The 13,427-nt window shown below is 37.8% G+C and overlaps 1 protein-coding gene across 8 annotated transcripts in view; it reads left to right on the forward strand.

Annotated features, from left to right (window-relative positions):
- Positions 1–13,427, forward strand: part of RAD52 (RAD52 homolog, DNA repair protein) — a 40,103-nt gene that overhangs the window by 25,199 nt on the left and 1,477 nt on the right. For 2 of the 8 annotated variants that reach the window (XM_013947235.2, XM_013947239.2), the window contains exons 2-10: positions 4,134–4,222; positions 5,683–5,784; positions 6,366–6,459; positions 8,115–8,251; positions 8,463–8,581; positions 8,670–8,745; positions 11,661–11,857; positions 12,058–12,200; positions 12,806–12,886. In XM_013947235.2, coding sequence (XP_013802689.1) covers positions 4,136–4,222; positions 5,683–5,784; positions 6,366–6,459; positions 8,115–8,251; positions 8,463–8,581; positions 8,670–8,745; positions 11,661–11,857; positions 12,058–12,200; positions 12,806–12,886 — 1,036 coding nt within the window. In that variant the 5' untranslated portion in view covers positions 4,134–4,135. Of the gene's footprint in view, positions 1–4,050; positions 4,223–5,682; positions 5,785–6,365; positions 6,460–8,093; positions 8,252–8,462; positions 8,582–8,669; positions 8,746–11,660; positions 11,858–12,057; positions 12,201–12,805; positions 12,887–13,427 lie in introns of those variants that run through there. The other 6 variants (XM_013947238.2, XM_013947241.2, XM_013947236.2 and 3 more) reach the window with 5 other exon arrangements.

Raw genomic sequence — 13,427 nt, forward strand, 5'->3', positions numbered from 1 at the left:
TCCTACTTGCATAGCCTGATTGCTCTTGATGGGCTCTATGGAATTACATTTATTGAAAGAATGTTAAAGACTTTTATTCAGCAAACTATAGCTTCACTGTGAAAGAAGCTTACCATGTAGAAAAGGATGGGGTTGAATGCTGAATAAAAAGCCCTCTGAAAATGAATAGTCTATGTTAAAGTCACAGCTTATGGAATATGTGGTGCTATAACTAATTTCCTAAAAGAGCCATATTCTACCTCAGGGGGTTCCAAGTTGTGATACTTATAAAGCTAAGGGTATATAAGCCATTTCAAAGTGATGCAAAGCTGCCTACAGAAGGAGATTCTTCTGGTTCCACCTTACATGCAAAGAGAATTGGGAATTGACAATCCTAGCACAGGATTAAGACAGAGTACAGGGCTCAGAAACATGTTTTGTTAAGAAAGAGGGGAAACTGATAGGAGAATAAGTGACTTAGGACTAAAGTCTCTTTTGGGAATAGGATAGGGGCTATATAGTGGAAAAGTGTATGAGGAGGTATTTGTTTAGAAAATTAGAAGGTATTGCTGCTGTCACCTATAGTACTAGTGGTACTTGAAAACATTACATTCAATACTATCTGTTCCAGCTGAATGGCCAATTTTTACATGGAAATTTGTGCATCAACTATATTTTTCTCAGCAGGTAGTCAGTTCACTACCACCTTACAAATGATTGCCTAGTTTTAGAATGCTGTAGAAAATGAGTATTTCTTATCCAATTTCCCAAAACAGGCTTTTTTTTTTTCCTGTTTGCGTACCTGATTTGTGTTATTGGCATTTTTAAAAATTAAAGGATTAAATATGGTAACAAAAATGCTGATAAGATTCTTTGTCTATCTAGTATATCAAAGTAATGTTTTGGAGCACAATTGAAAACTTGTAATCTTGCATGAGGTTTTTCTTGGTGATAAGAAAACTGTCAGAGAACATTACCAGCTAAACTGAAAATAATTCCCTGTAAATAATAAAAAAAAAAATCACAGTCAGAAATGTAACAAATGATAATTCCTACATGCCTTTTAGTATTTAAACTGCTTTTATCATTCTGCATACAGAACAACCATATATGAAGCTGAATTTTTAGTATTTAAAGATAGTTTTTAGTATTTAAAGATAGTTTGAAAGTACAGCTTTTTAACGCTTATTCATGAGTCAGGCAGCCTCAAAAATGTCCTGATGGGGGGGAGGGTGAGCTCTTTTGCACTCTACTCAGTGGCTTTTTATTATCTACCTCAGTGTTAATGTTTCATGTGAGTTAATATACTGAGGGGAGATGGGGGTAAGGAAACCATACTCTTTTGAGAAGTGGAAGCCTTCTTGCTCTCCCTAGCTCCTGGTTCTGATTTTAAGGCAGATTAATAAATCCATTTGCAGAATTAATTTTCCCCTCTTCCAAACACCTACTCTAATAATTTTGATGTTGAAATTGTGTTTCTTTGAAGTGCTCTGACATTTGCTTTAGACATAAGGGCTTTGCTCTGCTGCACTTCACTGGATTGGAAAACCACATTGCTCTAATACAATGTTTGGTTTATTTAAACTAGGTTCACAGCTGAAACAAACTTTCTATGAGCAAGAGTAGCTCATGATTTAAATACAAACCATTGACATGTTTTAAACTATATTTATTGCACAAAAAGTATATTGCTATATTTCTCTAGTGGAAGCTGATTGTTTGGCTTAATACTGTATGTTGCTATTTTTAATAGAATTCTGTACTCCTTTCTCATTCTCATTAAAAATCAACTTCCATACATTGTTCAGAACTTCATTAAGTATGTATCTCTTTACAGAATTTAGATTGACAATGGTGTACACCATATAGAAACTTAAAGGATATAACGCTGTTTTAATTTAAAGTAGTTTTGTTTCAAAATGTCACCCACACACTGTATGTGGAGATCTGGGGCAAACTGCTAATAGGATTGTGTAGGCAAATGCACACATTTCTTGCATTGTTTTTCCCAGGAGCTTTATAATTTACTAGGATCTGATTTAGGTTGCTTAGAGAGAGAAGAAAAAGTAGCATTGTTCAAACTTTGATTCCCTCTGCCAGTCACTGCTGATATCACTTTTTTTTTGCTCTCTAAATGTCTCCCTCAGGATGCAATGAACTCTTTGCTTAAAAGCAAGAATAGTCTGCTTAAATCATGAGTGTATCTCCTGGTGGTATTAATTTCTGTATGTTCTCTTCTAGAAACAATTTTTTTTACCACAAATTGCAGCTAAATTTTGATCGAAACATGTTCAAATGCATAAAAATTGTACAGTTATACAACTTTGGACAGAAGGTGAATAATTATAGCCAACCAAAATTGAGGAGAATTTTAGTGACACCTAGTATAATTACTGGTGTTGGTACCTGCCACAGAAACAGCTACTATCCCTTTTCTGAAAATTGTTTGCCAAGTTCTCACTAAAACTTTGGCTCCTTGTTTAGAGACTAGAAAGACAACTTCTCTAGAAGAGTGCTGAACCTGGAGGACAGTAGCAAAGCATAGTATTAGCCAGGTTCTTACTGGCTGTCAAACAACACTATCTGTTGAGGATTTTATACTTTCTGCAGCTGGATTCTTGCGTGTATATTAAATTGTCTTATATTTGTATTGTATGCAGCAGTCTTAGGGACAGACTAGAGCCAGCTGTACCCAGCATTTGTGCAAACATGACAAAAGATTGCCTCTGTGGGCTGATATACATGTGCCACTGTAGCTCCTTTGCACTCCTGTAAGCTCTCAGCTAGAAGACCACTTCACCAACACCATGGTGTGGCAATGTGATACTGGGCAGTTGTTGGATACTGACTTGGAGAAGGGTGCCACCTACTGAATTATCAGCATGACTTCTTAAAATAGTTACAAGTTCTGTATATTTTTCAGTTCTGCTTAGTTTATATGATACCATCATGGCCCAAGACAGTATGATTACAGTCAAAATAGTAATATAAAACGAAGACTGACTAATCATCTTATGAACAGGTACAATCTTAGAAAGTTGCTTTTTCTTTTTTGTCAAGATTCTCAGTGGTAATGGATATTGAAGATGATTTAGGGATATAGTGTTGAAAAATTTGGAAGAGGGAATTATTTTGTATTTCCTTACCTAGAATAATAAAAAATGCATTCAAATATGCATAAAAGGAAAAAAAATCATTGTTTGTTAACAGCTTAATCTTTAGAATAATGACTGAAAACATTAATTTTAGATTCTAGTCTCTACTTCTTATGCAGGATTCAGATGCTGCTGAAGTTGAATTTTCTTTTCTGACAGGGATAATTTATTTATTCTTTAAATGGAATGAGTGAAATGATTATTTTATTTAATGTGATGGCTAGCAGAAATGGAAGTAGATAACAGAAAATTCAGATAGGTTTCAACTGTAGTCTTCCTTCTTGATTAAATTTTTTGCTAATCTCTCAACAAATGTAGATCTCTTATAAGAAGAGACAGTCGCTAACAGGAACAGTTCAGTACAGCATGTGTACTATCAACATTTTTACTGAAAAGCAGGAATTACATACAAGACATGTAAGTCAAGTTTTGTTTTTTAAAAAATCTTTTCATCCACCGCAGAAATGCGATTTCTTCTGGTTGTCATTTGACAAGTGCTTAAAAAGCAGAAAATGAGTGAAGCAACCCAGACTGACACTAAGGAGAACAATGAATAGAAACGTTAGTAGTTCTGTGAGTTGCCCTATAGATTTGCACGTATCCAAGGAAATCCAGCAGGAGTTATTTTTAGCACTTTCTATGACTTTTCTTGATTCTTTATCAGCTCACTCACACTTGATGCTTTTATGGATGGAAGACCAGAACAGCGCCTCTGTTTCTAGCATGAAATGAAACATTTCTGCATACATAGTATAACACATGTTTAAGAAAAGTATTTTTGACTGTCATGAAGTAACATCAGAAAATAAATTTCCATTGGGACTGCAGCAGTTCCATGGAATGGGAAGTACGATATTGGTGTAATATGCAACATATCATCTATCACAGAATATTGTTATACTCACAGGCAGTGGCCTTCCATAGCTTTTTGACATGTCTTCGTATGAACTTTTGGTTCTGTTACCTGCTGTTCAGTGTTTTATCTCCTCTTATCTTTAGGGATGCCTGAAAGTCAAAGGAAAAACAGCGAAAACCACAGCAGCAGCAATAGCTCCAGCACTGGCAGTTCTGTTGCTTGCTTTGGACAGGTCAGTTCCGTTTTGTCTGAGAGAAAAGCGGAGGTTCTATACTTGCACTTTGGCTTTGCATATCTACTTATTTTAAAGCTGGGTAAAATAAGGCTGGAGTCATACCCATACACCTAATTTTACATTACATGTTCTTCTTTATAGTCATGGCACACCTCTAGCTATGCTAAATTGGTCTGGATTCTTCACAAAGTGTTTTTAGTTTTGTTCCTTAAAAATGGGGCTCATTTTTATTCTCTTTCATTCCCAGATGGCTTGGCCTGGCTTTTGCCTACATACATTCTCTGTACTGGTTCAGAAAGTCAATTACTTTCACTTAGCTATTATATATTAAAAATAAAAAAAAAAAAGGCAAACTACTATATCGGGTCTGAATAGATCTTTTGCATTAAGTGCTGAATTCTCTTCTCCATGACACACATCTGTACATAGCTTCTGAATGTGGTGTATGTGTACTCTCCCTTTTCCCTTTGGTTACAGATTTGCATTCTGGTTCCAAAACCAGACAAAGTTATTCCTTTTAGTTTAAATGGAACCATATATAGACTGGAGAGGTTTGGCAGGCATTAGAACTTCAGTGGCATACACTCTGTTAAATTCTGTTCTGCTGAATGATGGGGCAGCCAATACCTGCATGCACAGTACTTGCAATCTAGGCACTGAAATCTCTCTTCTGTCCCACATCAGAGCATAGCAATACAAACTTATTAGTGCTTGAACCCCTTACATATGTATTTAGGCCTCTCTCACCTTTGCAGGTTGTAAATTGTATTTCTACCAAGACAAGCAGTACCAGTTACGTTGCTTTAGGCTTCCTACTGGTATCATTGGTGCTAGAGTTGTCCAAAGAACTTTTCCTGCATTAGGGGAATTTGCTGAATGCTCTTCAAGAAACTTCTATTCTGACTGCTAGCCCAATCTGCTATCCTCTCTGTGATGGAATATAGTGATAGAACAAGGTTAAACTTTGGTTTTGTTGGGGTTTTAAAAGACACTTTTCTTGTTGGTTACAGAGATACTATATTTTATTTTTGAGAGGTGAAATATAAATTGTGTATAATTGTGTTCCTGGCAACCTTGACTTAGGATATCAATAGGATATCAACAGACCTGGCTCATTTCAGTTCTTTGAATGTAAGTGATGGTTATGAGAAGTAGAAAAGAACTGCTACAGCTCAATAATTAATGCTTGTATAGCCACCAATGTGCATGACTTCAAGAGTAAGAGAAGAAACTAATATAATGCACCTTGCTGGGGCAAATCTCCTCTGCCTTCTCCGCCCCCCTCCCACCCCCCCCAAACTCCTTCCTTATCAGTTACATCCTGGATCATAAAAATGGAACATGCATCTCTTGGAAAACTGTATGTGGAAAAATGGGATTAAGAGTTGATGTTAGGAAGGGAGAGAAAGCTAATATGGGGAGAGTGAAAAACCTTGCCTTATTTTGTTTTCCACAAGTGTCAATATACAGCAAATGAATATCAAGCTATCCAGCATGCTCTGCGTCAGAAATTGGGTCCAGAATATATCAGCAGTCGACAAGCTGGAGGAGGACAGAAGGTATGAACAAACATGTATAGATGTTCCAACTCCTTTTTTTTTCCAGGAAAACTTTTATAAAAAAATCAAAACAAAACAAAACAATTTTTTGGAGTTCATTTCCCACTAGTAGGGTAATTTGCAGATGTGAAGGCAAAGTTAAAATAGCATAAATTCTGGTCTTACCTTAGCCACAGGGTCTTTTTATGTTTTAGATAAACAGTGGCTTATCAGTGCTTCATCTTTTAAATGAGAATATTTATCTACTTATGGAACATTGAGAAGTTTTGCTTAATTTTTCAGAACTGGAATATAGGAAGCATTATATAAACACTAGCTGCATTTTTCCCTCTTCTGTGCCCACTAGCTCTACTTCCCATAATTCAGTTATGTTTGTTCTCTTACCTTCTCCTGGCAACTGTGAAGCGGGAAACCTAAAGCTGCTCCATTTTGCTTTCATTCAGATTTTTTGAGTCTTGCACTTAGCTGGGTTTCCACACTGCAAGATGCTTTATGTGATTCCTTTCTTTTTCATTAAGAAAAGAAAAGAAATATATGTGTGCACCTGTGTGTGTATATGTATAATTTGCTTTTCTTTTCAGGTCTGTTACATTGAGGGTCACAAGGTAATCAGTCTGGCCAATGAAATGTTTGGTTTCAATGGCTGGGCTCATTCAGTCACTCAGCAGAATGTCGGTAAGTATCTCTTGAGAATAAAGTCTTTCCTCTTGTTTCACCATGATGCTTTAAAGGGACAGTTTGTCAGAGAAGGACCAAGCTATCTGTCCTAGAACTTGAACATTCCAAACAGGAAAGAATATGTATTTTAATGAACTTTAAAAATGGCAGAACCTGATGAGAAGCATGTGGAATTTCCAGATTTCTTGGCAGCTGGGAAAAATGAGAGAAATTGAATAATAATGCAGCTTCTGTTTTCTTTTTAAATGTTGTACTGGAATACATTGTAGCCATAATTTTAAACAAACATAGGGTTATTCTTGAGCTATTCTAAACAAGTTTTCTGATCTTTGTGAAAACACTAGTGAAGAGATATTACCATTAAACTATTTTTTCTAACACCTGGCAGCCCTGAGCCAACTGTTGTACTCACCTGCAATTATTATATTCAAACAAATATCACAGTTAATTTTTCCCTAACCACCTTCAAGTACTAGCTTTTTCCTGCAGGATTCCTCTTCTAACAAATACCTAGTTCTGAGATTTTTACAGTAGAAAGCTTTAGAAAACCTCTTCTAGAAAATGATGTACAAGTCTAAAGCTTGAGTTTCCTCCATCTTGATAGCTGAACTAACAACCACTAGAGAAGCATTGTCCTCGCTTGCAGGTCTGCTGTGCGCAGACTGAAGTTGAGGGTAGTTGAGGTAGCTCAACCAACATGTGTAAATGGACCTGCTTGCTTTTTTTTCTTCGGGTTTTTTTTCTTACATTGGACTGGTAGATTCTAAACATAAAACAAATTATTCCATGCATTCCTATCTATTCTGTGCCTTTTTAATTAAGAAAGAAAGGACTGGCATCCTTCAAACATCTATCTTTTTCAAGTGATACCATAAGAAGTCTTGCCTTAGCAATTCAGAGACAGAGGATTCTGTCCTATTTTTGTTCCTCAACTCTTGGCTAGACAAAAGGCTTGCACCCCGACAGGTTTCAAAACAATTGAGCAAATGGACTAGATGAGTGCAGAGGAACATTGAGACTTCAGAGTACAGTTGCTGAACTTGAAAGCATCTCACTTCAGACATTTGTGTCATGTTTCTAACAACATGTAAAACTGTTAATTAGAGTGTCCTATGTATATTATGTAGCATTACTCTTGATGTAAAACATGGTAAACTAAAGATTCTGGATTGAGAGATGTATTGCAACCTGTTAAGCTATTCAGACACCCTGTCTTGGATATAAGTTTGTGCAAAATTTCCCAAACAGGAGACTGTTTGTAGGTAATAGGAAAGAAATTGCTTTTATAGACAATCAAGATTCTTTTCAATTACTGTTTTTATAAATTCATACTTTAAATCTTTCCTTCCTTCTGAAAAATTTGTTACGCCATGAACATTTAGGATATGCAGCTGAATGAGAAGTAACATTTACAGCTTTCCATCTTGCATATGTTAAAGTTTATACACCTAACACCGGGGTGCAAGTGTTTGCCAAGTCTATACACTGATTACTAGAAGGTATCATGTTATTGTACCCAGAGCATATATGCAAGTCAGCATTCTCAAATTGCAGTTAATATTTAGTAGGTTGAGCTCCATTTTATAGATGATGTAGTAGTATCTTTGGCACATTCAGCAAGTATGCTACAGGTGTATGAATGTCCTCAAAAGGCAAAACAAGATCTAGAAGTGGATCAGAAGTCTTCTGCGGTGTTCTGGATGTTACTATTTTTTCTCCAGATTTTGTTGACCTCAACAATGGCAGGTTCTATGTGGGGGTCTGTGCATTTGTGAAAGTCCAGCTTAAGGTAAGTGGATTTTTGTTTGCTCTGTCTATAGTTGAGCAATTGCTTAAAGTGGTGAATGAAAGTTCACACACACACCAGACTGTGGTTCAGAAGAGTACTGCACATCCAGCTTAGAGGGAATAATTGGGCTTAGGAAAGCACAGCATCTAACTAGAAGTGTTGCATGTACAGAACCTCCCGTACACTTAGTATTTTTTAAATTCTACTTCAGGATGGGTCATATCATGAAGATGTGGGGTATGGAGTGAGTGAAGGCCTAAAATCTAAGGCCTTGTCCTTAGAAAAGGCAAGAAAGGAGGCAGTAACAGATGGACTGAAGAGGGCACTCAAGTAAGTGAAGATCAGTACTTCATACATTTTCAGAAATCAGGTGAGAATTTAGTATTATTTTCAATCACAATGAACTTTCATCTCACAGGTGCTTTGGGAATGCTCTTGGGAACTGCATCCTAGACAAAGACTACCTACGAGCCGTGAATAAGCTTCCACGTCAGGTACAGTACCTGGGCTTTTGAAGCAGGGACCAGTAGATTTCCATTGCTCCTAGTCCTTCATGTTGAAAAGAATGTAAATAATGATATAAATATCTTTGTGTCTCATCCCTGAATATTGCCTGCTATGAGAGCTGTAGCCTTATTTGCCTGCTAGTCTGATTGCCTGAACTATTACAGAATTCTTCCTCAGCATTTTACCACAACTATGGTGCTCTAAAGTTGGACCATTAAAATAGGCAAGGTCACTAAGGTGAAGAAACAGTGTCCGACTCAAGATCGGACATGTTGTCTAAGTCTCTCTGTTCAGTGCCAGTAATGAGTACAGTTAAATCTGTGTTCATAACAGGTTAAATGCTACCACAAAAAAACACTAAACAGTTTATTCTTGGTGCCATTTTTTGTGTGCTACAGTTCTTAAGGCCAGTTAAGCTCTGTCAGTTGCAGCAACTGAGCTCATCACCCTAGTCCAGGCACTTGTGCTTTAAATATGTATTAGCAGTGATACCACTGCCAATGCATATATGCATGATGTAGATAAGACAGAAATCTTTAGGAAATAGTGTCTTTACTACCCCATATAAGGCATAAGGCAGACTAGCTCTTCTCTTAGTTTGCTCTTATTGTTGGTGGCAGCATGATCCAGTTTATTATTTTGAATTTTAAGCTCAAACTTATTTGTCATTTTCATAGTCCTCATATTGGACTTTTCCAGAAACAAACAAACAAGAAAAAGGATGGAAGAGAGCTGCATGCTATTTGTAATTATGTCATTACACAATTGCCCATTTCTGTAACAGGTCATAAAACAAGAGGCTGTGGGCAGGGCAGAAGAATAGCCAGACAGATCATCTATTAACCTATGTATCCTACCCTAAAGCAGGTAAAGCTCCTGTATGCATTCCTGCAAAATTAGGACTATTTCATTTAGACCTGAAGCCTCTCAAATTGACAGCTTGTATGTCAGCTGTTGGGTATCAGGAAAGAGGATTGTTCTTTAGACTTCAGGGAGTTCTGGCCCAAAATAGGAAGTTTTTCCACTGGAAACACTTCCTCCTTCAGACAAAATTTTCAATGTGCATGGCCCAGCATATCCTAGAAAAAATACCAGGTGGGTCAGGTACCAAAGCTGCTTGCTTTTTGTAGTCAGAACTTTCACTTAAGATTAAGCAAAATCTGTACAGTAGTAATTTTGCCATATCTATTGATAGTTGCTTTGTCCTCTTATTAATCAGTATTCAAACTCTATGGGGGCCTAATGCACATCACCAGCTAGATACACTCAGCATTGTCCTTGTAACAAAATTTATGGTGTATCCCTATTTCAACCCTCAGCGCTCAGTTCATTTTTTATACTTGTTATTCTGTACAGCACGTTTATACTGAGGGTTCAAGCAAAGTTAATTTCAAAAGGTGGTTTCAACTTTCAGTTAACCAACTTGGATTCTTCCCAAAAGAACATTGCAAAATACTAGATGTGTCTATGATATAATGGAGGAACCAGGATTTTTAGACCAGACCCACAACTGCTTTTAGTTGTTGCCAGTCACTTCAAAGTCTTACTACAGAAAAGCAAAACAGGTAACAGTGTATTTTGTTCCTTCATGAGAAGTGTACCTCTCCCTGTAAATGTCTTCTGCTTGAATTCAAAATGTGTTGGTACCTAAAATCTGCAATTGAATTTTGAGAGCAGTATGTACTAGATTTGGCTGCTGGAGGGTGAGAAATACAGTTAGGAAGACTTACACTACAATTTTGTGTTGTTTTAAATATCTGATGCTATATTACTGGCAAACAGTGGCTTTTGAATGTACAAAGAATTAGAGTCTCCAACTGTGTACTTGAAAGATTACCTTCCTTGTGATAACTATGGTTCTTATCATTACTAAACAGTAAGAGGCCTTGCTTCCTCCAGTTTTGCTTTTCAGACTCCTTACCTACTTTAGGTTTCAGTTTGCAAGGGAAGAGCTGTGGTGACTTCACCCTCTGTAAAGCACTCAGTCAAACTGAACCTTCTGAGGTGATCAGCCAGACTTAGCACAACACCGTGGAGAGATGCCTCTTACTGTTGGTGATCTTTGGTCCAGAGAGAGATAAAAAATAGTGACGTACATCTCCATCCGTGACTCCCATACTGTAACCCCATTCTTTCAAAGCTATCACACTTTCTATGTACACTTTAACATAGCGCAGAAGTCTTCACAGTATTACAGTTGTCCTGGCTGTTACTCGGGTCGCACTTACCAGCCTCTATCTGTTTAGCTCCTGATGTGTACCATTTGGGGGCAGTAGGCTTGTAGGTGGTAATCTGCTTTGCACATTGAGGAAAAACTTTTGCAATTGAAGGTCCATAGACTTCCATAGGGACTTCTTCAGCCCAGGATTTAGCAAACTCTGCTAATCAGCCTAGGGCTGTTCTTTCTGGCAAACTTAGATTGTAGGAACTGATCCAAAGTGAGGCCTCACCAAGTAAAGATGCCACAGATCTCTGCTTCACCAGGGTCATTGTCTGTTAGTGGCATTGCCACAAGTTTCAAAATCACAGAGCCAAACCATCCTGTATTTAATAGAAACAGAAGGGTATACGCCCCTTAGTGACCTCACGATTACAGAACTGAGCATCAGGTCTGCCATGGCCTTTAATACAAGTGTGAAAATGGAACTGGCAAAACTAACAGATGCCAGGGACAGACTTGTGAGACTGAGAAGCTGTAGAATTCTGAATCATCTGCATCTGTTCTCATATGCAGAAAGCATAGTACAGGCAACGTGGGATAGCTGCCCTGAAGCACTGAACTACCAGTTTAAACTAACAGAGTTGTATGAAGTCAGCGATTAACTTGAGTGACATGACTCTGCATGTTTCATTAAGTTGATGAAGAAAACTTCTGAATTAGTTTTCTTTATTCCTTTTCTAGATGCCGCCTGAGTTGCATTTGGTCAAAGCTAAAAGACAGGACTATGAGCCTGAAATAGAGAAAGCAAGATACAATAGCTGTTTGGAAAGGCAGAGCACAGGATGGAGACAACATGGTGAGACAGTATCTACTTGTAAACCTAGTCAGATGGAGGCTTCCACAGATGCTGAAGATCAAAAACAGCCAAATAGTTCCAGGTAGGACTACTACTATGAATTTATTTTAAAAAGTATGTTAGAAGTTACTTCCCCTCTGAAAACACATGGAGAACCCAATTTGGAAGATGCTACAAAATGCTGATTTATCAGATTTTCCTTGCTGTTACTTCTTTATGCATTTCTTCTCCTTAAATGGTAACTGCTGAAATCCTATTAAACTTTGTGCTTATTTGGGGGAGGCACAGAAACATAGAATCCTCAGCTATTGAGTATGATGCTACTTACCAGCGGAAATTGCGACAAAAGCAGCTACAGCAGCAGTTCCGGGAACAGATGGAGAAAAAGCAGCAGGTTCCAGTAGTTACTGCAGGCAGCAAACAGGGTAAGGCTCAGCCTTAAAAATTGACAGTTGTAATGACAGATACTGGCAGGAACATATTATCCTCAGTACAGGAGTCTGACAGTTTCTTTTGCTTCTCTGTTATCACACACCTTTGAGAACAAAGGAAGGAGGATTGTTTCTCTTATTTTTAAGATGGAAGAAATGTGGGCTCAAGAACAGCTTCATTAAACTGTAACTTTCCAACCACCCTAGAGCGTCATGTAGCACAGCCATGCTGCACCCCCAGCTGAGGCTGCAGCACTTCACCAAGGCAATTGCAGGCAAATAGACATCGTATTAGCTACTAATAGGTTGTTCTTTACTCATGGGGAAGTCTGGACAGCTGTGTTGTAAGCAGGAACTGGGGGAGGGTGGGGGGAGGTATAAACAGGCCAAAACCAGTTTAAAGTAGTGCAATTGCCCTTACCAGTTGTCATCTTGCCATTCCACATACTGTTGCCAATGGCTAAGAATCAGCTTTCAGAGAAGAGGGTACCTGGTGGCAGTTGCTGCTTATTGTTTCAGATCCACGGTCTCTTCAGAAGGAGGAAAAGGGCTCTTCTGTCTTTCTGTCATTAAAATCTTCTTGTGTTATCTTTGTCCAGCAACATCTGATCCTCCTGTAAAGCACAGCACTCCAACAAAAGCACAACAGGAATTAGCAATAGAAGAGGAATTCTTTGCAGGTCAGCCAAAAACTGATGAATGATAACAAAATGTTAAATTAATAAGCATTTAAATCAGCTCTTTAAAGTAGAGTCTGAAGGCACCATTTATGAACAGATTGGAATAATAGAAGCATGAGTATCGTTAGCTTAGCAATACTAACACTACTTAAGTGGCAGAAAAATAATATTAAAAGGTGTAGGAGATGAGCAATTTCCATCACTAGGAGGGTTTTCACGCCACCTTCTTCAGTAGAGTGTTGTTATACCTATTTGGTATACCTTTTTTTCCTGAAGTAACATTTCAGGGGAGGGGAATCTTCTTAACATGACTATGGCTATTTGGGTCATACTTGCACCATGGAACCCTGACATTGCTTAACTCCAGAGCACAAGGGGGAGTGCCAGCTTATCTGCCTCAATTCTTATGATATATAGCAGTATTTTTTTTCTTGCATGATTTTCCTGTTGTGCACCGACATAGACGATGTTTACAGTTTAACTTTTAGATTGGCCAGCATTATAGGAAGAGAGTTTATAGAAAATGCATTTGAAACATTTT

The sequence above is a fragment of the Apteryx mantelli genome, chromosome 1 (genome assembly GCF_036417845.1).
Source record: "Apteryx mantelli isolate bAptMan1 chromosome 1, bAptMan1.hap1, whole genome shotgun sequence".
NCBI lineage: Eukaryota > Metazoa > Chordata > Aves > Apterygiformes > Apterygidae > Apteryx > Apteryx mantelli.